At 44.0% G+C, this 25,645-nt stretch overlaps 4 protein-coding genes across 8 annotated transcripts; 2 read left to right on the top strand and 2 right to left on the bottom strand.

Moving 5' to 3' along the window:
• Positions 1 to 181: 181 nt before the first annotated feature.
• LOC139331561 (uncharacterized) lies at positions 182 to 4,358 on the bottom strand. 2 transcript variants are annotated; one of them, XM_070963066.1, is made up of 6 exons: positions 4,194 to 4,358; positions 3,813 to 3,872; positions 2,596 to 2,727; positions 2,078 to 2,224; positions 496 to 553; positions 182 to 385 (listed from the first exon to the last, which is right to left on the bottom strand). In XM_070963066.1, the coding sequence occupies exons 1-6, from the start codon at positions 4,356 to 4,358 to the stop codon at positions 276 to 278; spliced, it is 672 nt and encodes a 223-aa protein (XP_070819167.1). In that variant the 3' UTR covers positions 182 to 275. The 2 variants fall into 2 exon arrangements, with proteins under 2 accessions (XP_070819167.1, XP_070819168.1); XM_070963067.1 differs by having other exon boundaries at positions 182 to 382.
• A 1,190-nt stretch (positions 4,359 to 5,548) lies between these two features.
• On the bottom strand, positions 5,549 to 12,687 carry setd7 (SET domain containing 7, histone lysine methyltransferase). Of its 2 annotated transcripts, none has more exons than XR_011602192.1 (9): positions 12,581 to 12,687; positions 12,103 to 12,262; positions 11,017 to 11,146; positions 9,685 to 9,886; positions 9,206 to 9,417; positions 7,254 to 7,335; positions 7,037 to 7,154; positions 6,627 to 6,784; positions 5,549 to 6,327 (listed from the first exon to the last, which is right to left on the bottom strand). XR_011602192.1 is itself a non-coding variant. In XM_070963328.1 (9 exons), the coding sequence occupies exons 2-9, from the start codon at positions 12,140 to 12,142 to the stop codon at positions 6,135 to 6,137; spliced, it is 1,113 nt and encodes a 370-aa protein (XP_070819429.1). In that variant the 5' UTR covers positions 12,143 to 12,262; positions 12,581 to 12,687; the 3' UTR covers positions 5,549 to 6,134. The 2 variants fall into 2 exon arrangements, 1 of the variants encoding a protein (XP_070819429.1); XM_070963328.1 differs by having other exon boundaries at positions 9,206 to 9,395.
• Positions 12,688 to 14,338: 1,651 nt separating this feature from the next.
• Positions 14,339 to 19,683, top strand: mgst2 (microsomal glutathione S-transferase 2). Its single transcript, XM_070962339.1, has 4 exons — positions 14,339 to 14,580; positions 15,579 to 15,678; positions 16,509 to 16,661; positions 16,750 to 19,683. Exons 1-4 carry the CDS (start codon positions 14,520 to 14,522, stop codon positions 16,856 to 16,858), a joined length of 423 nt encoding a protein of 140 aa, XP_070818440.1. The 5' UTR covers positions 14,339 to 14,519; the 3' UTR covers positions 16,859 to 19,683.
• A 20-nt stretch (positions 19,684 to 19,703) lies between these two features.
• Positions 19,704 to 25,503, top strand: LOC139331062 (short coiled-coil protein B). Of its 3 annotated transcripts, XM_070962340.1 has the most exons (5): positions 19,720 to 19,855; positions 20,530 to 20,598; positions 20,752 to 20,832; positions 21,870 to 22,008; positions 24,250 to 25,503. In XM_070962340.1, exons 2-5 carry the CDS (start codon positions 20,583 to 20,585, stop codon positions 24,278 to 24,280), a joined length of 267 nt encoding a protein of 88 aa, XP_070818441.1. In that variant the 5' UTR covers positions 19,720 to 19,855; positions 20,530 to 20,582; the 3' UTR covers positions 24,281 to 25,503. The 3 variants fall into 3 exon arrangements, with proteins under 3 accessions (XP_070818443.1, XP_070818441.1, XP_070818442.1); XM_070962342.1 differs by lacking the exon at positions 24,250 to 25,503 and having other exon boundaries at positions 19,704 to 19,855; positions 21,870 to 22,275; XM_070962341.1 differs by lacking the exons at positions 19,720 to 19,855; positions 24,250 to 25,503 and having other exon boundaries at positions 20,441 to 20,598; positions 21,870 to 22,275.
• The last annotated feature ends 142 nt before the right edge of the window (positions 25,504 to 25,645 follow it).

Here is a 25,645-nt window from a genome sequence, read left to right as displayed (position 1 = left end):
ACGTCTTGGAATTTATACACTGAGAACAAAAGTCACTTTCACACAGCGTGCAGGGAATACAGCACTTCAGTCTTCACGTCTCACAAACAGGTAATCAACTTTGGCAAGCGGCGGCAGAAATCTTTGGTCAAAGAGCTTAGTCTGATCAGAAACGCCTCATCTGTCTCTAACCTTCCTTCTCTCTGTCCATCCACAAATAAGAGTAAAAAAAGTGTCGGCACAATTTAAGGAAATGGACTCCATCATCACTCCCTCCTCTCCAGGGTGGACGTGTGTCAGGTCAGTCTGCTGTATGGGGGCAGTTTGGAGGGACGCTCCTCATCTTCAGCGGTGCTCTGGTCAGTGGGCCGAGCAGGCGAGTTGAAGAGACTGTCGTCGCCACCTGCTGGACATTCATGAGAACTACATCACAGAGTGACAGACTAAAAGCTATGTCACTACCAGACAGAAATAAAAGCAGCACCTGTGGTGAGGATTAGTGTAAAGAAACTTTACCTTGCCAAGTACAAACCATCTCAGTGTCTCCTGGGTCATACTGAGGCACCAGCGTTTCCTGTAACACACAAAAACAAAAACATCACATCCATGGAGATAATATCACGTACCTACATAATGTCTTTTTTTGAATGGAAGGGAATTATTCTTAGTCAAGTGAGGCAAAGTATTAAAAACCACCAAAGGGGAGTTTCTTACATGACAGCAATGTTACACTGTACCACAGGCTGTAACAGCAGCTATCGACCCTTTACTCATCAGTGACCGTCAAATCCTGCCTTCCCTTTAGTAGTCACAGCTGGCCTCATATCATCAGCTAAAAACAATATTTAGTGAGGGTACAAAATATGTTGTGGGGTAGAAAAAGGCCCGTTTAGGACCAGAGCATACAGTCATCCCACTGATTCTGGATGCTACTATATTAGAGTTTAAGGCAGAGGTGGGGAACCGCCGCCTCCAGGCTGAGTACGGCCCATGAGGCCTTTGATCTGGCCCACTGGAAATTCATAAATACAAAAAAGCAATTAATTTTAACATTAAACAGACTGTCATTTTCTTCTGAGTTGTCCCTGAACACAACCTGCATGTAGCGGTTGATATCACAGCAATGCATCATGGAAACTGTCGAGGAAACAAAAGTAGATGCAGAGTGTCCTGTTTCAAAAGAGAAATGGACCAAAGATCATTTTTTTGTTGAAGTAAAAGGCGAGCCGGTGTTCTTAAGTCAGTTTGTGGGGATGAACTCAGTGTTGGAAATAACCGAAAAAAACAAGCCAACCTGAATCTTGAGCTGCAAAGACAAAGTGAATTAAGTTCACCCTCAACAAGCAGCTTTCACAGACCCCATTCTGACAGACAGTGTTAATGCAGCAGGTTTTGTGGTGAGCAAGTTTACACTCCAGAGATAGCATTTATTTTTGCCAGTCACATTGTTAGTCCCGTCATTCAAAGCTGGTTCTCTTCTAACATTCAAAGTTAAACATAATCTTTGAAATAATGAAGTAGAAATCTAACTCTGCCTGTCCAAGCATGTATTTCACATCAGAATGTGAAGTAAGTACCTGAACAGAGTTTTATTAGGAATAAATGACATCTGAACTTCAGACAGCCACTGTTTTTCAGAACCAAGGCTAACGAGCTTGAAACTGAAAGTGTTCTACATGGATCATTAGCTGGCGAGGATGAGGATGAGACATGTAGCTTCCCTCACAGTCCTTCACCATGATAACATGGATGTAGCCATCATATGCATGTTTCACACACCTTTCCAGGGTTGTAGTTTTAAAATGAGTCAGCTAACATTATCTTAACGAACAAGGTAGCTACAACCGATGCATGCCGGCAGTCACAGTTGGCTGACAGAGGCTGGTTTTGTCTGCCTCTGTCTGAAATCAAACACCCACTGTTTCAAAAATAACTGCTGCCATTATCAGAGGAAACTGCCTATGTGCCACGTGAGAACAAAAAGCTACAACACAAAAAGTGGGGCTTAGCGAAGATCAATACAGTTCATCAAAATGTAAAACATCATAGATTGTTTTGCTCATTTGAAAGCCATTTGTGGTGACTGTGTTCTTCCTACCAGTCCAGTTCTGGCATCATAGCAGCCACAGCGTGGAAGACTACGGCAGCCCACGAAGGCGATGAGGCAGGATAGAACCAGGCTGACGGTGCAGGTCAGCAGTATGGTGGCATTGGCTCCCTTCACCATCCGATGAAGCACGAACGTCTGAGCAGAGACAAAGAGTGTAACAGATGGATGAAGCAGTCACAGCTGTGATGCTGTTCTTGCATTTCCCACACATTACAGTGTGCAATCCAGGACTGTACCAAGACAGACAGACAGACAGACAGACAGACAGACAGACAGACAGACAGACAGACAGACAGACAGGTAGGCAGGCAGACAGACAGACAGACGGACAGACGGACACATGGACAGACAGACATGTACTTTCGTGTATCCATCCAATACCAATGGCCTGACGCTCTGTCTTGAGTGGAATGCTGCCACCTAATTCATCACCAACACCAAAAGGAAACCTGTATGTGTGTGTGTGTGTGTGTGTGTGTGTGTGTGTGTGTGGTGGTGATGATTACCACTTGAGGACTGTCGTGATGGTGGAAGACCTCTTCATTCTCCTCCCCGTAGGTGAGCGTCAGACAGGAGTACCCTGCTATGAACACTGCAGCCACACAGGAGAGTCCAGCTGCTACCATCATCGCACTCACCTGCAGGGACGAGACACGTTTGGAAAAAGACAGTGATAATGAATGTGTTTAAGACAGACTGAGAGAGTGTGTATTCCCCTTTTCTGTCTGACACTTATATCTAATTCCTATATTCAATTACGTACTGACTGTAATCCCATCAGAATATTCTAGCCTTACTTTAGAAACACGTAGAGATGAGCAGTGCCTTCTATGAGTCCAAACCTTGTTGTTGTACTAAACTGTTGTAATGGAGAACAAATATCAAAGAAAAATGTTGAGAAATGTATTTAGACCTTAGGACCTAGGACCTTTGGTCTAAAAATTCAGGCCTCCATCCAATAATTTACCACAGTGACTCATTTTATGACCTAATTCCAGTTGAGTCCATGATGGAAGTGGGGGCTGAGGGGAGTGATCGCCCCTTCCTTTAAACCTCTCACTGGTCTAGTTCTCCTGAAACAGCTTGTGTGGAACTGAGCAAGACCGATCAATCAGCCAGACCCATACATGAGCAGATATATCAATGCTGGTGTGCAGGTCAGCTAATGAGGAATGAGAAATGTCAGGACAGAGATGCCAGTTTGGGTTTGAGGTCGTTTGGGAACATTACAAAGTTTATTTGTCAGACAGGACTAACAATTTGATTTTTCGCTTGTGGAACAAATTTTCTACTCAGTTTAGATTTTGGTCACAATTCTTTTAAAAAGCACAAAAATCTAAGGGATGCTTGTTAAGTTTTAAGAATTTTGCAACTCCCGAACATCAATATCGGCCACAAAAATCCAGTATGTCTGGCTTTAGTGTCAAATTCTCTGTTTCCCCTTCAAATGATGTTCCTTACAGCCTTGACCTCCATGGCTGAAGTTAGGGGGTGAGGGCTGAGGTTAGGTAAGGGTGGTGTTAGAGAGATGACTTGTTGAGGAATATGACTAATGTTTGTTTTAGGTTAACTTAGGGAGAAAAATATGGTGGACCATACTTAGACATAACATCCCTGCGCCTTAATGTGTCTATGCACACATCTGCTCAGATAAGCAATTAGATTACCATCAAAATGCTTCAAGGGTTTTTTTTGTAAACATTATAAATTCTGTGGCACTTACCAGTACTGGGTTCTTCCTTTGAGAGGCAAAGAGCGCCATAACACCTGGAGAGAGCATGATCTAAAGGGAGGGGAGAGCGGCCTGAGTGACAGACAACAGGCAGGAACAAAGGCCAGAAGCAGCAGCTGAAAGCGTCCAGCTCTCACACCAGACTCCGATCAAAACTCTGGACGTTTAGTGCTGCTTAAAGACAACGCCTTTGTGTCACGTCATGGTCCAAGATGAACACATGAAGAGGAAACCTGCCGCCAAATTTGACTGAATATTATTTTCCTTACAGAACAACACGAGACTCTACAGTCCAGACATTCTGACGGTCCTTTAACGAGCCCGTATTGATTGAATATTGAAAGAGTTTCTGATAGATGATCAATATCTCACCAGTCCTCCCCACACCGGTGTCCTGGTGATACTCAGCGGGGTATCCTTGCGGAAAACAGCGTCCATGAACCCACACACCACACAAAGACCCGCACAAGCCACCTGCAGGAGCCCGAAGAGGAGCACGCTTTTCCGGTGGAAAATGAAGTACCTGTATCGGTCCATGTCCAGGTGTTCACCGGCCAGTCCAAGTCAGGCTCAGGTGGAGTGAAACTTTATCTCCGCTTGATGCTCGGTCTCGTTTTGTGTGCAAAAACTAAAGTTGCGGTGGTGACACCAGCCTTAAATATGTCAGAAATCTAAAACTTGTTGTTTTCATTCCAGAGAGCTTTACAGCAGTTATGTCCGGGTGTGTGTGTGTGTGTTCCGGACAGCAGACTACTTTCACTGTCGGTTCAGCAGGTAGAAGTTTATCCATTAACCTGCTGAACGGCAGCAGGTGGCTTCAAAGAGCTTTCATGCCCAGAGTACGGACTGTCAGGCTGCTCAGACCCGCCCCCCGCCTGCCTGTCATCCGACTAAACACACAACCGTTGTTTCTTTTAACCTCATATATTTGGGATTTGGGAGCCAGACTTAAATACGTTTTTCATCTGAACCTGTTGCTCTACATTTAATATGTATTCTAGTAGCTACTAACCTACCTACCTAGGTCATGGAGCGTGATTTTTAATTCTAGATATTTGCCTGCAAACATTAGCAGGAAACCAGCTAATATTTCTTTATGGACAATATACATACAAAAATAAATTCTACGACAACTTTGACAAATTCAAGCATACTCGCCTTTGTATCACCGGATATTTGAAAAGCATCCACTAAATCCAAAATTCTACAGATTTTGCATTTCTGTTAAAATGCTTATCTTTTATTTCAGTGATCTTACTTCATCTGCACTGACAGCACATAACAGCTTTTCATTTTCAGATCTTGTCTCAGATATTTACTATTGATCCTAACATCTTAGAAAATACTTAAATAAGTATTTGTACAGCTACAATTTCCAGAAACTTTTATTTTTCAATCTCACCACTCAACACTACGCTGTCTTTATTAGATAGTCATTTGAGATAGCAGCTACAAACACCCAAACTCATAAAATCAGTGAAGCACGTGGAGTGACTTTCTTTATGTTGAACTTTATTTTGTAGGGTATGAACACAGATAATGAGGTTAGAAAATTCAAACCACCTCACTGTATGTGGATCTTTCCTGTTATGGTAGACCACCCATTATTTTCTCCCAGACTGCTTACATTACAAATCACCTCTGCAAAGCTCAGGAAATACAGGTTTCATATGTTATAAATAAATTAGTCAGTTATATATACTGTATATACTGTATGCTAAATGAGTAGGCCTATAAAGTTACACTGACATGTATGGAGCCAGCCAGCTGAATTAGTTCCAGTGATGTGTCGGTGAGCTCCACAGTTTAACCAGATAAGATAAATACTGTGTGGCAAAACACTCATCACCTGGAGGAAAGCCCTGCTGTTAACCGCTGTGTAAAACAACTGACGGACAATGAAGTGTAAAACTGGGAAAAGTGGTAAAATTTTTTCATCATATCCTAAATTTTTAAGCACCATAAGCATGTAAATCTTGATTTCCATGTGAGTAATATGTGATGAAGAGGACAGTGGTGTAATCAGGCAGAACAGCACCTCCGGCCAGAGACAGGTCTCCTCTAATATCATTTGGTTTCTTGCATAGTTCCTTTGTAGCTTCGGCCTCGGCTCTCCAAGGCCTTCATTCACACTGAACTGATCAACCAGTATCCATTTGAATACCATACCAAGCACAGTAACTTCTCAAATATCTACGGTGTGGTTTGCAGCTGCAAGGGATATCAGGTGCCATGATGCTGCAGGAATCTTGGAAGGTGGTAGCACAGGTAGAGGGGGACTGTTCTATAGTCCAGATGAATTCATCTGTATTCTTATTGGCCAGTGGGAGCTGCTTGTCTCTGCTGGAACTCTTTTAGCTCCTGCTTGTACCAATCAGGGGCCTCAGGGCCATTTTCCCCCGTTCCCTTGTGATCGTAGCCATAAGCAACCATCAGCTCCTCATCTTTCTGCACAGGCCTCAAGGTTCGGATGCACTTGATAGGCCCAAAACGAGGGTGGACAAACCTGCACAACCGAAAAAACAAACAGTCAAATTCAGACAGGAAACACAACCATAGTCATTTTCCCATTCCTTATGCGTCATGTTACGATGCTAGCAGTAAATCTAGCAGCTGTAGGTTTAAGTTGGTTGGGTTTGCTTAAGTTTAGAGAGATCACTTAAATCTATTTTTTAGTTGTAGTTAAGTTAGGTTAAGCCAACATGGACCTGCAGATGCTCCAAAAAAAAGGCAATTTCAACATGTACGATTCCATGCTAACGTGCTGAGGAAGACTGTGTGATGCACGTGAAAGTTTGCACTCACGGGTCATATTTGCAGTTGGGGGTGAAGGAGTGGTTCGCCTTGTGACCCAGAGACGCGCAGTATCTCTCCATCTCGTCAAACGGCTGAGGGACATCAATCACAGTATCCTCGTCCAATGAGATTGTGTTGCCATTCAGTGCCCAGTCTCTGCTGTCCACCTGACGAGTGACATGCAGTCATGGAAAAAGAGACAAATGGTTGAAGGATGTAGCAGGACTTGTAGCTCCACATTTAAACCATTTTTAGCAATCAAATTTAACAACTATTACTTTTAGCTCTTTGAACTATTTATCCCTCACTTTTAACTTTTTCAACTTGTCTGCTCACTGGCTAACTAGCTTATTTGCCCCTTCAATATATTCAACATGTGGCGTTCAGGTGTTCCAGTGGATGTGCTCTGCAGGTCATACCTCAGAGTGCGTGATGCGTACTCCATTGTAAAAAGCCATCACAGTGTCAGTCTCAGAGTCGGTCTTTGCAAACAGGCCCTGTCCTGCTCCTTTGATCATAGAGTCTGCCACAAACACCCTGACACGTGGAAACAATATGACGTCCATTGTAACTGTGATGCTGAGTTCAGATGTCATTTTTCTGGCTCGCAGCATGCACGGGACAAAAGTGACTTACTTTTGGCTCTCGTAGGGGTCAGGAAGCAGAGTGTGGGTGGCCATACAGGTGGACGTGGACTTGTCGTATGAGTACACAGGACCTGAAAGACAGAGCATGTCATGTTCATGTCCAGTTGTTTGCACACTTGCTTCTGTGCATCAAATGCAATCAGAGCTGCAGAGGATACCCTGAGTGCAGCATGACTCACCCAGCTTCCAGCACATCTCATGTCATTACTCCAAGATTCACACCATGATGTCACCCTGAATGTCTTGACTGCAGTAAACTATGATACCCACAATACATATGATGAATTAGCTTAATGTGACACGGGCTAAAGTACAGGTTTAACAGCAATATACAAAAATCCTTGTCAACACTGATGACTGAATGTGATATATACACAGGAGCACCTGAACACCCTGCCAGCAGACAGGTTGTTGATCTTACACACAGTATGGACTGTATCGCCGTCTTTGATTGAATTTTGTGTATTTATTGAGACACCCTGTGCTACATTTTGTATATTCACTGTCTGTATTATTGCGTACCTGAACTCACATGACCAATATTGTAAATATCTGGAAGTACACTGAGTCATCACAGCATTCATTTGAATGTTCACAGTGATAACTCACCATTTAATTTGATACTACTCAGTGATTAAAGCTGCAGCAGATAACTTGTATTAAAATATTTTTTGTCATATTTGCTAAAAGTGTCCCCATGCCCAGACAGCAGTACATGAAACATGTTATGTGTGAAAAAAAAAACGGCTTCATTGGTCCCACCGACCGCTTCTACTGCAATATGCAAGAATCCACTGCACCCGACACAAAACAACCAATCAGAGCCAGAGAAGCGTCTGAGGGAGTGTCTGACATCTGTCAATCACTACTCAACGCTGCAAACTGCCCCCTCCCTCGGCTCATGCTGCTGGCTATCGCTCAGTCAAACAGCTCTGTGAGCAGCGTCAGGAGGCTAGTGGAAGCTATGGCGGAGCAACAGCCACCTGCAAAGGAGAAACTGCCTATACTGCTGCTGCCAACAACAGCATACGGCTAAGACAACTAATAACTAGAAAGCTAATATGGTGATTGTTATAGTAACACTCAGCAGCGTGTACTGTATGTTAGCGACTGTGATGTAGCGGCTGGGCAGAGTTAGCTTGTATCCGATGCTAAGGCTAACGTCACTGGTTGTCACGGCAGCTGCTCAGACATCGCAGGGAGGAGGGGCTTGGAGGCAGGGCATGAGGGCAGCGGAGAGGGAGGGGGAGTGACGAGGAACATGTGTTGGGTCAAATTTTCAGGCTAAGTCTGCTCTCCTCTCCATCTTACCTACTGCAGCTTTAAGAAGTTATATTTTTAACATTTTTTGTGTTACTGCCACAAAATTAAGTCACTGAACTAGCTAGACAAAACATTATTTCAGTGTAAGTATGAGTGCCTGTGCCAGCGTCAGTGTGACACTATTAAACCAAACACAAGTCTTTGCTTCACAGCAGTCTTGTTTAAATGCTGCAGCCCCCGGACAATATTAGTTGCAGTTCAGCAGCCCACTGCAGGACGTCAAGACTAAACCTGACATCCATCCATCCATCCATTTTCTATGCCGCTTATCCCTTTCGGGGTCGTGGGGGCTGGAGCCTATCTCGGCTGTCAACGGGCGGGAGGCGGGGTACACCCTGGACCGGTCACCGGAGAGATCCGCATGCACGGGAAGAACATGCAAACTTCACACAGAAAGGCCTGACCCGGGAATTGAACCGGTGACCTTCTTGCTGTGAGGCACGCGCACTACCTGCTGCGCCACCGTGCAGCCCTAAACCTGACATGAGAATTGAAATGATTTGCTACAGCGGACTGTTTATACAGCACAAACTATCTCTTATATGAGACCATTCATTGCTGTTTTGCATTTACTGGCTTTTTTAACAAACACAGGCTCGACTCGACAGGCGCACTCACTGTTGGGTGCAATGTCAAAGCGAGGTCTTCCACTCTCGTTGGAGATCACGGTAGCGAGGCGGGCCTCGATCAGCTCCCCGTCCACGAAGCTCCCGCAGAGAGCCATCTGTCTGTCAGGATAGATGTACGCTACAGAGTCACCGGTCATCTCCCCGTCCTCATTCACCTCCCCAAACACACAGCCTCCATCCTAGACGCACCACAGTACACACCAACATGCACAATACACACAGTTAACAAACACCATTCATTTATGTCATGTCTAATATGTTCAGTGTGTGCAGACCTCAGGCACTGCATCATAACTGCTTCTTTCTTAAACAAAGAGTTCAAGAACACTCCCCGCCATGCAGAACTTCTATTGGTGAGAGAAATACTTAAAGTATGGCCTCAGAAGTGCTTGAACTCATGTAACGCAGTCAATTCTCCATACATGTATGCATAGGCACTGAGCTGTAGCGAGCACTGAGCTGACTCACAGGGTAGTAGATCCAGCATTCCCCAAAGCGGTTGTTATCTTTGTACTGGCCCTTGAACACCAGGCAACCCTCTCCATCGAACTCCTGAGCAGGCCCATTGAGTTCGCCATCTACATAGGTCCCATGGAGGACACCGCCATCTTCATACGTGTACGTCCCCTGGCCCTGCAGAGCGTCGTCTACATAGAAACCTTCCAGGGTGCTGAGGAATTGTTGACAGTTTGAGAAAAATGTAAATAAAATTGAGAAGTAGATTGAGTCATGAGAAAAAAGGAGCGATATCCTGGATTACAAGGTCATATTATGAGAGTAAAAGGGGAATATTTTGAGATGAAACATGCAGTATTATGGGGAAAAAAATCAAAATGTTTCTAGGATGAAACTGATATTTTCAGCTTAGCAGAGGAACACCCTGAGAAAAAGGCTGCTTTGAGTACAAACACTGCATGCTATGATTAGATTGGCAGGTTGCATTAAACATGCATGCTTTAGCTCTTCCTGGCAGTCCTCTGTACAGTCACAGTTGTTCTGGTATTGGACAGAAACGTCACTGTCCTTTGATCAGTCCACAGCTGGGGTCTGTCTCTGTATGTCACCTCTGGTTCCCTCCTTGTTTGGCAGCATTACTGCTCAGTGCACTTAAATGCAATGTTGAACCTCCCAGAGCTTTTCTTTGGGAAGCACACAAACAGGGCTAAGTGCCTAAATGGGCTATAAGCACGACACCAGCAGAGCATTAACGTTGACTCAGAGCAGTGCAACGAGTGTGGCTGCCTTTCATATCATTTCATCTACTGCGATTTATCCTTTTCCAATCCCATCAACCTGTGATTAGATCTCTGCACTCTTTGGTTCAGTATGGAACAAACCAAGTGTCCACCGTGCTCCAGCTAGGAACATTTAAGTACATTTACATACATTTCAGTGGTTTACCTTTATCTTAATATCCTCAAATCTATGGAGGTCAGTTGAAAGCTATAAATTGAGGTGATCCACAGCCTGACTGACAGACTGCTCTCACCTGTCTACTATAAAACAGGACTTAAATTTCTACTTCTTTTGTTTTACACAAACTTTATTCCTCAATTTTTTGCAACTTATTTTAACTTTATAATCAAGTATTTGTATTAGTTTCACATTTTTCTCAAATACTGACTGAAGTCTTGAAATGTCATTTTACTGCAGTGGCCCTCAGAGCATCTCAACATGCTTTCTGAATGTAGACACTACTGTGAGTTTGTTGACAAAGACCTGCTCTGTTAAACAATGGAGGAAATCGAGTGTTTGTGGGAAATATCTGCATATATTTTTTCTGCCATATCTTCACAGTACCTTCCATCAAAGAAGAAGAACTTGCCCTTTCCGTTCTTCTCTCCATGAGTGAAGTGTCCTTCAAAACGATCGCTGGATGAGTAGGTTATTGTGCAGAACCCATGTGGCTGACCATCGTCATCCAATGGACCTGAACACACACACACACACACACACACACACACACACACACACACACACACACACACAGTTGAGTCTGGTGATTTCTTTGGACTGACTGCATTCTTGGCTCCACATAGTTCTGAGACCAGACGCTCATGTTGTCCTCTGTAATCAGTGCAGCTTCACTCCAATGCTTTTCATTTTTCAGGACTCAAGAGGTGCCGTGTCCAAATACTGTCAATCTCCTCTCATCTCAGCATTCTTAAAAAGTGTTTCAGGACCCTGCTCGTTAGTCACATAACCATATAACCCCTTATAGCAGCAGTGGTTTTGTCAAATCTGTCCATTCACCCTCAGTCTTTTCCTGAGCTCCTGTATTTTGAGGGCCCCCGGTGGCCATGGGTGTCTCTGGGGAGAGGCAGGACTGTGATGGTCAGATGTAGACTTTTGGAGGAAAGATTTGATTCTCCAGGTTTACACTGATGGCTCTCAGTCATGCTCCATTTACAACGAGATGCCAGCGTTTCAAAGCAAAGCAGACTCCAGTGTGTCAGCTCTGGGCTCCGTTTGCCTGGACAAACACAGGAGTGTGTGGAACGCAGCACATTTTTTATTAACTTGATGAAATACTCAGCAGTTCAAATCTTAAAAAAAGAACACCACACCCATCTTTGTATCCCTGAGGCGAGCCCACGTGTAGCAGAGTGAAACTGCAAAACCTTTCCTGTCCACGTCCGTCCAGCCGCCAAGGTGCCGGCGGGACGCTCGTGTCATCCAGGCCGCCCTCCCTCACTTGTCAAGCGGCTTCCCTTCTGAAATAAAGTCCGAGGCGCTCGGAAGTTACCGAGCGGGCCCGCTGACACACTGACTCATGGAGATTTACCGAGTACTGAGAGCCGAATCTCAAAACAACTGAGAAATATCGCCCACAGCCAGTGCCGTGTCTTCTCCGGAGACATAAACTGAGAGGCAGCCGTCGCTTACCTTCCACGGCCTCCTCCATGTTCTCCTCGTCGCTGTCCATGCTGCAGCAGCTGCTGGATGGCCGCTTCTCCTGTCACCCACGGGCCGTCATGGGAATGGCATGATATGGCAAGTGACGAGCCTCTCCAGCCCGAGTTTACTCTTCACCTGGAAGCTTTCACTGAGACAACAAATGCACGATCACACTTAAACTGGAACAAATTTGAATAGAAGTTTATTTGTTTTTTTGTTAAATGAAGTTTAACTGAAGCGAACAGTTTGATCTTGCAGTTAAGGCAGTGCTCTGGGTGGTAATGGATGAACCATGCATGTTATTATTCTGTTGTTTTTTTTTCTTTTGCTACTTTGACACATTTTCTGATTTCATAACGCTTCTGCTTTACGTCAAAGTAAACCAGACGGCGTCCGCCTCCCCATCCTGCGCCCAGCAGTGCTCCCCCTCCTTCACTGAATCGTTAGTGATCGAGTGAGAATTAACCAGAGAGGACAGATGCTGAGGCAAAAGCGATGTACACACGACCTGCAACCTGTGGGATGACGCTCCAGCGTGCACGTTTCGCAGCATTCAGGCCACGTCGTGTCCATTTTTTTCCTAGGATGGAAAAGGAATGCCTCCGCCTGTGATTGGCTAGTACGTGTTGCCGTCGTTAGTTTGGTTGGTGTAGGCATGAGGACTGATGATTGGTTAGGGTTAAACAATCGCAGGCAGTGCAGGGCGGGTCATTCTATCCTAAGAGAAGAATATTTTGACAGTTAGAGCACAACGAGTCATCAGACCAAAAAACTTTCTTCCTGTATCAGCGAGTGTTTCTATTCTATTCTGTTCTCAGATTTCCACTCCATCTCAGCTGCACAGTTGATCAACATGGGCAGAAATGTTAAGAGCTTCATCTTGTCCTGAGAAAAATAACATTCATCATGTTCCAAGTGACGATGCACGCTGCCATCAGACATGAACATCATACAGTAACATGATGCAATCCGTCTAATGTGACATGGAAATAGCGTGGCCTACATTGTACAGACAAAACACATATCATGAGTAAGCATGTGCTTAGCTATGTATGGCAGCCATGTGTATATATATGTGTGTTCACATTGTTAGCTCTGATTGTTTTGTTGGAAGCCCTAGAAGACAGAAGAAATCTTTAGTTCACAGATGTAAAGTTTATTCAGGTCACAGGTAAAGCAAGGCAGCGCTGGGCTCGAAGTGACAGAGCTCTCACAGGATCCCAGCCAGAGCGAGCACAGACTTGCGGGTGTATCTTCTTGGGCTGGGACTTGTCCCATACAGAGGTTGCACTTGGCCAGTCTTGGCCAGTTATCTCTGACGTGAACAGGCCAACCAAAGTTCACGTGAACTAACTGAAATATAATACAAAAGATGTGTATGTGTTGGTTTCAAGGCATGTATCGAACAAGACAGACAGATAAGAGAGGAGTCTGTGGGCCCATCTGGTGTCAGTCTTATCGAGTGGAATGCCACAGAGTTCAAACTAAGGAGCATGGTTTGCAGGTTCACAGGAGGTCATCGTCAGATGATTTGCAGGTTACATGAGGACAGAAAAATACAAGAATACAAAGAAATTCACAGTGAGTAAAATGAGCCCTATAACAACATGCATAATAGTGTGCACAGCTCTCCATAAAGTACCAAATCCAATAGTGTAAGGTAACACTCAATAAATATTCCAAAAATAATATACTGGGGTACCTCATACCGTCAGGCTCATCATCATCAAGTATGGGAATACACTACGTCTGATTTGTCCTATAAAAGGTGCAATTCAAATTCTGTCTGTCATATCTGGTATCTTGGAATCTCTAAAGATTTAGGTCTGCAACGATCACTGCCTCCAAATATCCCTGACTTTCAAAGCTGGCATGGCAGTTTTAGCAAACATACCTGCTGTGAAACATTAGGCAACAGCAAGCCTGAAAGAAACTACTTTGACCATGTCTGAAGGAAAAGTCTAAGTTAAATGAATAGCTGTTGTGAGCGGCTACAAAGGTGGAAGTGAAAGACAGTCATTACCAAGAGGAGACGTGATAACTGTTTGCGTGAACAAGTGACAGAAATGATTCTTTAAAGAATGGAAAAAGAGAGAGAGGAGTTCATGCCCTGCAAGTTTTCCACCTCCACAATGTTGTTGTGTATGTTGTTTGTTTTTATTGCACTTTGTCCTCTGCATTGTGCTGATGAACAGCTTGAGGATCTGAGCTGCTGCAGATATCTGAGCCCTCCCCTCTCTCATCTGTTCAGCAGCAGGGAGGGCAGGGCTTTGAAAACAACATGAGAGCGGTTGTTTAGGGACGCGCCACAGTTGCCTTGCCTCAGAAGGTACCTCCTGCGTGTTATGTATAGCCTACGCTGTACTTTAGAGAAACTGTGCGGAAAGCTGAATTTTCAGTGAACGATGGAAACCGACGCCCCGATTTTGCTGGCTGCGGTGTCTTTTCTGTCTGCCCTGCAAATGGGTGAGTTGAAAATGCCTGTATACATACTTAAATATACCTGTTTAATAGTAAGAGTAGCAGGCAGTGGTGTAGCGCAGGGTATGCGCAGGTGTACGGCGTATACCCAATTATTTTTCCGTAGGCATTGCGTATACCCACTTACAAATCTCCTCTAATGCGCGCTATGTAGTATCGTGCTACAATTATTATTCCTAGGATAGCAAAGGCATGATCCACCTTACTCTGACTCTGATTGGCTACTACTCGTTGTTGCCTTCTTTGGTTGGTTGGGTATGAATATCAGGTTAACCCAATCTGGGGCAGAGGAGGGCGGGTCATACATAGTCAATGCCATTCTCAGAAATTAAGTGTCCTCAGAGTTCTATCAGCTTGCCCTGCTTGAAAATTAAGTTAAATTAATGATTAAATTAATGACAGAAAGAAGGAATTGAAGCACATATGAAGCGAACAACAATCTGCACCTGATGCTACGTTGGTGCTATTAGCCAACAGCTCATGTATCTGGTGCTGCTGCTCCGTCCTTCTGTGGCTAATGTTAATTTCATCATGATCGTTACTCCCTGAAGTCAAGCAGCAGAAGTTAAGTGACAATGTGCAAATATTACTGGCACATTTTTGGGTGCAAAAGTAGTTCAGACACACATGTCAGTGTTAATAACACAGGACGGGTCGCTTAAAAAACAAAGGCATTCTTCAGGCACCACTGCTCCCATGTCACCATGCTGGTGTTGTGGGGGGGTCAGACTTGAAGAAGAAACATACTGTAACAACACTTTATAAAACTTTTTAAATTACATACAGCCTGATTCACCGCATAGCTCAATGAGATTGAGATTTCAGTTTTAAAAGTGTTAGTTTGAAAATGTGTCCATTGAAGGATGGCCTGAAACAGGCTGCAAACCTTGAGCTGCATGGATTACTCTGTGTTAAGATACACTGTCATGGTTTGTCTGAGTCTTTGAGGAGACTCAGACTTCACTGTTACTGTCTCCTTCTAGCCAGGTTAGCCCGGAGAGTTGGCTTGTGCAGGTTGGCCTTTAATATCAAGCCTCCGTCTGTCACCGGGCCCCCAGAGTTTCAGAGGATTTTCCGTGCACAGTAAGAGGACTAAGAATCTTTTCAAATACCAGACAGTTACAAAGCTGCTAAAATGACATTCAAAAGACATCCATCAGCAGCCTGTCACACTCTGAATAGTATTTTCAACACTGCATGTTGATCATGCTAACCAACTCTCAGTCGTGCTTTTACACTGACAACACTTACAACTGCAAAATATAGTGGCACAGATAGAAAAGCATAAAGCAGCTACATGTAGTGAGTTTGACGTTTATGGAGCAGATGTGACATTCATTTAACAGCTATTGGATGGATTTTTATGACATGCTGTGAAACATTCATGTCTCCCCTAGAATTACCTGACAACTCATCTAGCACTTATCACATCAAAATATATATTTGCCCAATAGTTTTGTTTATGTATAATCAAATACCTGCTAAACTAATTAAATGCCTCAGCTGTACATTGCACTCAGGGCTAATTTATCAAAACAAATATTACCATGCTATATATATATATATATATATATATATATATATATATATATATATATATATATATATATATATATATATATATATATATACTGAATATGACCTTTATTTATTGCTAAATACATGAATACAGTGATAAGGAAAGGGGAAAGGCTGCTCTTCTATGATGGCCTGAGAGCTGTTTCAGAGGCTTTTGCAGCTGAGCAAGAATGTGATTTTAGAAAATACCCTGAGTATTGAATGAAGAGACTGAGTGTCAGCACTAAATATCACCTTTCCAAAATTCTAATATGCCATGTCATGTCTTTCTTCTACCTCGTCAAAGATGTTGTGACATTAACGTTGGCTGTGTGTGCTGTGGTGTGTGTTTGCAGTCAGAACTGTGTGGAGTGTTACCCTTTGTTCCTGGTGATGATATGGACCTGTGGGATGTTCTTCAATGAAATGACTGCAGTTGTAGGAGGACTTGTGTACATGGTTGCCCGACAGATCTATTTCGAAGGATATATCAAGTCTGGCGAGGAACGGTAACAAATCTGACCCACACCTCGCTGTTTTTCCAAAATATCTAAATGTATGATTTTTTTTGTAATGTGCGTGCTCTGTGGTTTGCAGGTTACTTGGTTTTTACCTGACTTTGGGTGACTTTGCCATTATGTCTCTGCTGACTGTGATTGGACTACTGCGGGGAATCCTGCTCAAGTACTTTCAAATCCAGCTCTGAAGATTTCAAGCAATTAAAGAGTCGGCCTATGAGATAAGGGTTCTTCAGAAATAGGACTGTTCATCGTATACATATGTTTAATGATTTCTAATCCACAAGATCATGTTCTTCTAAAACACATTGTGTTTGTAACCTTGCAAATACCTTTAAGTCTGACAGACTTTATGGAACATGGTGTCTCATGTTTCGCAGTAACGAAAGTGTAAACCTCACCTTGCTATGTAATTCATGTTACAATACATACACCATGCTGCACTCTGCTGCACAGTGACTCCCTACATTTCATCACAGGCCTCAGAATTAAAAGTAAAAATGTCCAAACAGAAGTAAAAGTAGAAATGTCCAATGCAACAGAAAGCAAGTTTAAATGTCAAGTGTTTACATGAGTTTAAATGAGATGTCCAGAGTTTAAATGTCCAGTGCAAACAGAATGCAGGTTAAGGTGCATGTTGAACAGAGTGTTGTACAGATTCCAGTCAGGACATTGAGGAATGTTGACATTAATGTTTAACGTTCCCAAGTCTCACATACTGAGGTCTGCCTGTCAGATAGTCTGTAATCCAGACCACCAGGTGTGAGCCTACTCCCATCTCTGTCAGTCTCTCTCTGAGGAGCGGAGGCTGAATGGTGTTGAAAGCGCTGGAGAAGTCCAAAAATGTAATCCTCACCACACCGCTGCCCCTGTCCAGGTGGTAGAGGGATCAGTGTAGCAAGCAGACAATGGCCTCCTCCACTCCCACCTTCTTAAAGATTGGTCTGACCGGCCTATAATACCAGACAGTTGATCAGCGGCACGATTGACATTGGGCTGGCCCAATCACATCGTTAAACACCAACCCCTTTCACTTTGGTCCTGCCAGCGTACAGTAATGCATTCGGGAAAAAAAAGTCAGCGCAAAAGTTTGTTCATAACCACCGGCCGGCCCTCGACACACGCTGGTCTGAGGCCCATAGGTTATTTTCTTCACTGACACGTGACGGGGCTCATCTCGCCCAATCATATCATGACACACTACCCCTTTTGTGTCGGTAACGTAATGTGTTAAGATCTGCGAGAATGGAGAGAAAACGAAAAGGAGGTGCGGAAAAACTGTGAGAGAAAAAGAAGCTGGCTCTTCAAGCCAACGCTGCCAAATGCACAAAAATTTCTGCTATGTTTGCCACAGCAGGGCCTTCATCAGCTCCCGTGGCTGATGACAGTGGTGGTGGCCACATTGCACAGCGACATGCAGTAAAACCTGCGGTGAGCCCAACCCCTTGGGAAATCTGACAATGATAAAACGTCAGTAACATATTTTTGGCTAATGTTCGATGGCCAGGTTAGTTTGTATTCTAGTCAGTTTCTGACCAATAATTAAATCTCTCTCTCTTTCTCTCTCAAACATACACACACAGAGTTCAGAGTTCATTCAGGAGTTCAGCTACATTCATCCTTTTGGACTGAAGAGTTAGCGTCTGATCCATCATTTCTCATCTCTATTCTTTCACTTTTCTTCCTCCCTGAAACACATGAGTACACCCAATAGGATGAATCCTGCTTAAAGATCCATGACTGTGATGGAGTGGTGGAGTACTTTTTTGTAGTGTTAATAAATTACACTTTTTGGAAGTATTTAATGATTCCCGTTAACTCATTGCATGACTTAAGGTACGTGGTTTTAAAGAGTTGCACAGCTGGTATACACATTCAAGAGACCGAAAAGACCGAAAAGGTGTGTGTTATCGAATGTGGTGGGCCGGTCTGGTCCAAAATGCCAGGGCCGATTCCTTGTCCCACTCCATCCCTGTGCAGGATGTTTTCCACAGCTGAGGGACCCTCCCTTGCTCCAGGCTCAGGTTGAAGATGCGCTGTCGGGGGTTTCCCAGCTCCAACGCGCAGGCCCTCAGCAGTCAAGGTGATACTCCTGGACCCGCTGCCTTGCTAGGTTGAAGCCTCCTCAGCTCTCCGCACACCTGGGCTGCTGTGATCTTGGGTGGGGGGATGGTCTCCTCTGTGCTGGTGTCCAGAGGGAGAGAGAGAACAGAGGGTGGGGAGGGGGCTGCAGTACTACTGTGAGGTGCGAATGAGTTGGGGTGGTCAAACCTGTTGAAGAAGTTATTCAACTGGTTCCCTCTCTCCACATCTCCTTCGATGGTGGCACCCCGCTTCTATCTGCAGCCGGCAATGGTCTTCATCCCGTCCCACACCTCCCTCATGCTGTCGTTCTGCTCCAGTTTCCTTCGCTGCTCCTTCGCCTCCCTGAGCTGGACTTGAGTTCCCCCTGCACGCGCTTAAGTGTGTGTACTCATTTTGTGCAGCCATCATTCATTTTGAACACACATGTCCATCTTAAAAGTGAGGCTGATTGTCAGATTTTTCATTTAAAGGTTCTCAATATACAAATAAACTGTACATGGATACATACAGTACACACATGAATAGATACACACTATATCATGTACATAGCACACGTACAGACTTATGGATGCTCATACATTATGCAAATGCAGTATACAAATATGCATGTCTACAAAATATCCCATACATATTCCACCCTGCCTTCCTACCTTCACCTCTCTATCAGAATATTTTGTACACAGCAATGTACATTTAGTGCAACTTGCCATCCACTCATGATATGCCACAAAGATGGAGATCAAACTTGCCTCTGTGCCTCTACTTTACCTCTTGGGATGCTGTAGATCGACTATGGAGAAAAAGAGGCACGAGAAGGTTAAAACAGCCATCTGTACACAGCTGAGATCTCTTTTCTACAGGCATGGAAACAGTCAGAGCCAAGCCTGTCTCGTGTGAATGGTTTCCTTGCAGGGATGTTGCTCTTGTTCTCTCCCGGCGCCCTGAGACCCCTGGCGGCTGTGTGCGGTATTAGGCTGATGATGGCGAGCTGGACGCACTGAACCCAGCTGGTGCTAAACACAAGCTGTGGGAATTTACACAAGTTTCCTCTGGAAATTCTGCATTTCAGCGCGGCAGTCACTGTTTTTCCACGTCGTAAGGTATGTGTCCCGAGTTCACACTGCTGCTTATTCGCTGTACTGTGCGGAAGGTGAAGCTGAACATCAGTGGGTGTTAGCATGCTAGCTAACTGTTAGCATGCTAACACCAGCAGGCCTGGCTTCAGGGTTTGTTTGTTTCCGTCAGCTGGCCTTCTCTGTCACCGGCTGCAGTGAAGGCAGCTAACAAGCTAACAGTGGTTTACAATACTTTCAGCAAGCAAAAGTCACCGCAGATACCTCTCGGTATGTCGGCTGTGGGGGCTCTGCTCTCATTAGCTTTACATCAGGTCAATCATGCAGTTGTGCTTTAATAGTTTTTTCCCTTAATCCCGTAGTGTGTGATCTAACGTCATTCAATCACGATGCATCTCTTGCATGTTGAGATCGCAATGTGGAACTCCGTTAAAAAGAACATAAAGACAAAACGGTTTTTCCTTTTGGCAAATATGCGCAGCTTATATATGATATTTGGACTGTTGTTGTAATTCATAGTTTTCATAAGAAAACTCGCCCTACCACTAAATGCTATTTGTGAAAATCTATCTTATCACATACATAGAGTTTTGGTGCGGACACCTAGCATTTAATGAGCTATGTAATTGCCATAGCGTCTCCTGGTTCGTCAGAAAGCTCTAAAATTTGATGTAATAGTATATCTTTCCAAAATCTTGCAGTGTTCCTGAGAATCGCAGCCCTGCATTCCAAAAAGGAAGACGAGTACTTCACCATGAGCTCAGACGATGGTGAGACACACACACACACACACACACACACACACACACACACACACACACACACACACACACACACACACACACACACACACACACACGTCTTCCCTCCTTCATATCCCAGTCAGGTAGTGCATGGTGTCCTGGCCCTTTACTTGTCTGCAGGTGACATGGAGAATCAGGCTGAGCTGGAAGAGAAGACGAGGCTCATCAACCAGGTGCTGGAGCTCCAACATACTTTAGAAGGTATGACAAACACACACACGCACACACACGCACACACACACACACACACACACACACACACACACACACACACACACACACACACACACACACACACACACACACATATCAGACAAACTGTCCATCCACCAAGCGCCAGCAGTCAGGTGATCAGAGTCAGTGCAGCATGCTCAGGCTGGACTTTCAGATCAAAGATAAGATTTTTTGGAATGCGACACATCATCAGACATCACACCCAGATTGTTATGACTGCAGCGTGCCAAATAGCGACACACATCAATATCCCCATCATTGGTGTTATCTTGTGTGATTTTCACACTAGAGCCAGATATGACTATGGTGTGAAGATGATCCATCTCTGCTCTTCAGCCAGCTGCAGCTCACTCTTATCATTTGGTATTAGCACCACAACCAGTAGAGAGAGTTTGACAATGCAAACAACAAATCTCACCTCTAGTTTCAGAGGTATCTTTGAAACCTGTTGACATTTTAGTCTTTTTTAGTCATCAGTCTGTCTAGTGTACCCCAAACCAATAGACAGACAGACAGAATCTTCTTCACAGAAGATTCTGTCTTATCATTCAGGATGGATGATCCTCAGCACAGTGTACAACACCACCAGTGTGTATTTCATGAGCCCAGCTCAGCTTCTGTGTGTTGAACATCAGTGTGTCTCCTCAGGTTTGCTGTATTCTTACCAGCTGTTTTACAGCCACATTGCATCCCGTGTGATAAAGCAAAGCACTGTAGTTGATGTGAGTGACACTGAGTCCTGACTGTGCTGCGTGTCTGCTGCAGGTTAGTCCTGATAGAGCACACACAGCACAGGAAACAGAACCGCTGCATTGTCTTTTTTGTCAAAGAAAACAGATTCTTTTGGTAAAGTTTTTTGGGCCTGTGTCAACTAGATGGCGATCTAAAGCGGCCCCATCGGCTTTAAGTCAGAGATCTGGTGTTTCTTGTTTCTTTTTTTTTCTGATTTCTGTGGGCTTTTGTCTTTGTGGTGCACATGCTGATGACTGTGTTTGTGTGTCCAGACCTGTCTGCCAGAGTGGATGCTGTCAAAGAGGAGAACCTGAAGCTGAAGTCGGAGAACCAAGTTTTGGGTCAGTACATAGAGAACCTCATGTCGGCCTCCAGTGTCTTCCAGACCACTGACACCAAGAGCAAACGAAAGTAAGGAGAACCCCGGAGAGCCTTGATGTAGAACCCCCACACATTCCATAACCCGAACCCAAACCCTGAACCCAAACCTGGATGACTGGGCTCTGATCAGCAACATCATGGACTCTTAGTATCAAAGCCTAACACATGTTTCTGAGTCTGCAGATAGGGGTGTTTGTCATTATCTCAGTATGTGCACCAGGCAGCAGTGTTGCATTTATCACATCAGAACAGGGAAAAGAAAGAAAAACGATTTCAGTCTTGGAAAGTCTGAATACAAAGACCTACATTTTTGTTAAGCTCAACCCATCAGCAGACCTGCACCACAGGTTTTTGAGCTGCTGTAACCCTGAAACCTCTGATTCCATCTGTTTGGAAAGCATCTTTTCAGAAGCATGTTTTAGACTTCAGTCAGACTCTATCTTTCTTAAGTCCCAGGACCCTGAGTACTGAGCAGCAGCAGACCAGTTCCAAACATACAGCAGAGTGTGAGCGAACAGCAGGTCAGCATGGAAAAGTCGATAGAATTGCCCCATTAGCCAGAACTGACTAAATATACATAAACTTTCATGGCAATAATAAGAATCTACTTTAAGAAAGGATCAGAACTAAATTGAGGATGCACACGCAGCAGGGGGTAGAAAACTTACACGTGGACATTGAGGTTCAGAAATAAAGCAGTTTGTTAGAAACCATCAAAATGAATGCTTAGGGGTACATTTCTGCTGAAGCTCTTTGTACCATGTGGCACACTACAGACGTCTGTCAGCTCTGGCTGGCAAACAGGACACAGTATTCCAGCGAGATAAGGCAGCTAGTGTCAGTAATAACTAACCCAGATGACACACAGTCAGCTCTGTATGTACGGAGACATGAGCTGTGTCTGTGTCCCTAACCAGCGACAGGCAGCATGGATTCAAAGCACATAGTCCCACCTACACGAGTTATGTTAGCTTTAAAATAGACATGTGGATATTATTGTAGTAATGCTAGCATTAATCATAGAGCCTGACAAACGTTTGCAGTAGTTCTTTCACAGCATAAACAGCCGTCTTTCTCACCAGCTCCTGTGCAAAACAACATCCAGGGTTCTGACCTGATGGCTGCATGCTAATCACAGCTGTGCACCGAGAGCCTGCAGATTCCTGCTTAGGATATTTAACATTTTCCATGTATTACATTTGCACTCTGTGCAGTTCATGATTCAAAGTCAACTCAAACAACAAATCAGTGTACTCATCATCATCAGCTCTCGGTCATTTGTCAGTTTTCTGTCCCCCATGCCTCATCGTGACATCACTTGTAATCTGTCTACTGCAGATATTCATTATCCTGGAAAACATGTTTTGCTTGTCGTGGTGCAGATCACGCTGAGACTCTTCTTAAGCCATAGTGTCACATGTTCACTGGCTCACAGAGATGTTTGGAACTGGTGATGTTGCTGCCTCTTCTCCACCACCCAGAACAAAAAAAAAAAACCCTCCAACCCCACAGCCCTGTTCAGAGTTCAGATGTTTACGTTAGACTTCCCTTTTGCTGTCGGGGATTTGCGGCTCCAGCCCGATGAAACACGGTTTTCAGTGTTTGCTGGTAGGGAGTTGGTGAGGGATCATGCCTCTCACTGCAACAGAGACTCCTGGTGGTTGGTCAGGGTGCAGGCAGGCAGCTGGTGACACGGTATCAGAAGAGGAGCGCGGTGCAGGAGAATGTGGCGGTTTCAGAATCCCTTTGTCCTTTTGTTATTTATTAGTCAGTATTGCTGCCTCTGCCATAGCTACAGTGGATCTGTTAGAACATGGTTTTATTGTTACTGCCTGTCACCTCTCTAAAGAGAGGGGGCTCTGAAAGCCCATTTTAAATTTGTTCTGTGTCGTTTCAGTACAATGTCACTTTTTTGTTGCCATTTTGTTGCTGCTTCTTGCAAAGAGTGAATGACTAGTTTAGCAGTGACTGTCACTGTTGCAGTTTCTAGCCAAGACCATGTGGAAAATTGTCTTTAAACTGAAAGTCTTGTGCATGTGCTTACAGTTGAACTGGCCGTAACAAATATACATACTGTATTATATGCATAAATGTGAAATAAACATCACCTGTGAAGTCTTGAAAAACCCTGTTGCATTTCAGCACTGTTTATATATGTTTTTTTGTCGCTTATTTGAAATGATTTAATAAAGGGATGATCCTTTTTGATGAGATGCTTGTCAGCGTCGTGTCTGGAGCTAATCATCTGTTTTATGTTTCACACGCTCACAGAGTCACTAAGGGTGCTCGCAAGGACCAGTGACCCACTGCTTGGCCCACTGCATTTTCACTGCGGGTATACACTGCAACTACAGGCGGGTGACACGTGAAAGGAAAATCTGCGTTAACTAGTTAGAGAATGGGTGTGCATCCCTACAGCGCACAGCTTCTGGCATAACGATGACGTCATAACATACTTTATGCTGAACTGTCCTTTCATTTGTGACCCAGCTGTAGGTTTCTGTGGTAGATCAAATCCCTCAAGATCCTCCAAGTGTCAAGATGTTGGGAAGCGGTGTCGGCTGTAGGCACACCAGTGGTGTATATCATTGTTTCTCTGTCAACCTTTTTAAGGACAAAGAGCAGAGACCAGAGTCAGACATCCTTCAGTTTGAGCCTTTCAGCATTAACACAGTGAATAATCCTGTTTGGATCAGCCCAGACTCTGGTTTCTCCTGTGGTGTCTGTAGCAGAATCAGGTCTCTGGCCTTGTTTCTCATTGTCCTGCAGAGATTAGCCGTGGGCCCTGAAATTAAAGCCCCTATTGGAAGATTCTGTAAATATCTACCATTGTTTGTGACAATTGGTTATTGTTCTTTAAGTAATGTGACACTGATGTGACACACGGGACTAAATGTTGAAAAGACAGTTTTAAAATGGCACCATCTTAAAGGACAGGTCTGGAGTTTTTCCAAAGTGTTCTATTTACTGACAAATTCCACAAAACCAACAATGTGTCTACCCGTCCCTCAGTTCTCTCTGACTTCCCACCGTGTCTGAGGCTGTCAGCTCCATGCTCACTGTTCCTACTGAAGAGTGAAATCTTTCAAAACCATCTAACACATAGCTTGAGTCAATACAAACGACTGTGTGTGTATGGCACAGAGGAATAAGATATATGAGGCTTTGGATACACACACTGTAATTAGTCTTTTCAGAGGATTTGTTGACAATAAGTAGTAAACTATAGAATATGGCCAAGCTTATCCTGTAATAGTAGATTCAAACCACCTGTATCCACATCATGTTTGTAGATAGAACGTCAGTTTTCCCCAGTGTGTGGGTAATAAAAGTTGACCTTAAAACCAGTCTGGCTGGTCGTTATTTAAAGTGATGTGACTTCTCCATTCACCGTCTGCACAGGGGAACAATCTGTAGAGTCCACATGACAAGACTATCATTTATAATTTGGGGATTGTGTTTTGCAGTTTTGTATTTGTGTAAATGAAGGCAAAACAAATAAAAAGGAGCTGATATTACACACTCAAAAGATTAGGTGTTTTTTTTTATTTGTTACTGTACAACAAAATACAATGTAATAAATTAGTCATTGAGAAGCACTGCTGTTCTAACAATGAATGATGATAAATGGAGTGTCTTTAAATAGCTACTGTGAGCCAGCAATGCA

Source organism: Chaetodon trifascialis, chromosome 5 (assembly GCF_039877785.1).
Source record: "Chaetodon trifascialis isolate fChaTrf1 chromosome 5, fChaTrf1.hap1, whole genome shotgun sequence".
Lineage (NCBI taxonomy): Eukaryota > Metazoa > Chordata > Actinopteri > Chaetodontiformes > Chaetodontidae > Chaetodon > Chaetodon trifascialis.
This window is presented reverse-complemented; position numbering and strand designations above follow the sequence as displayed.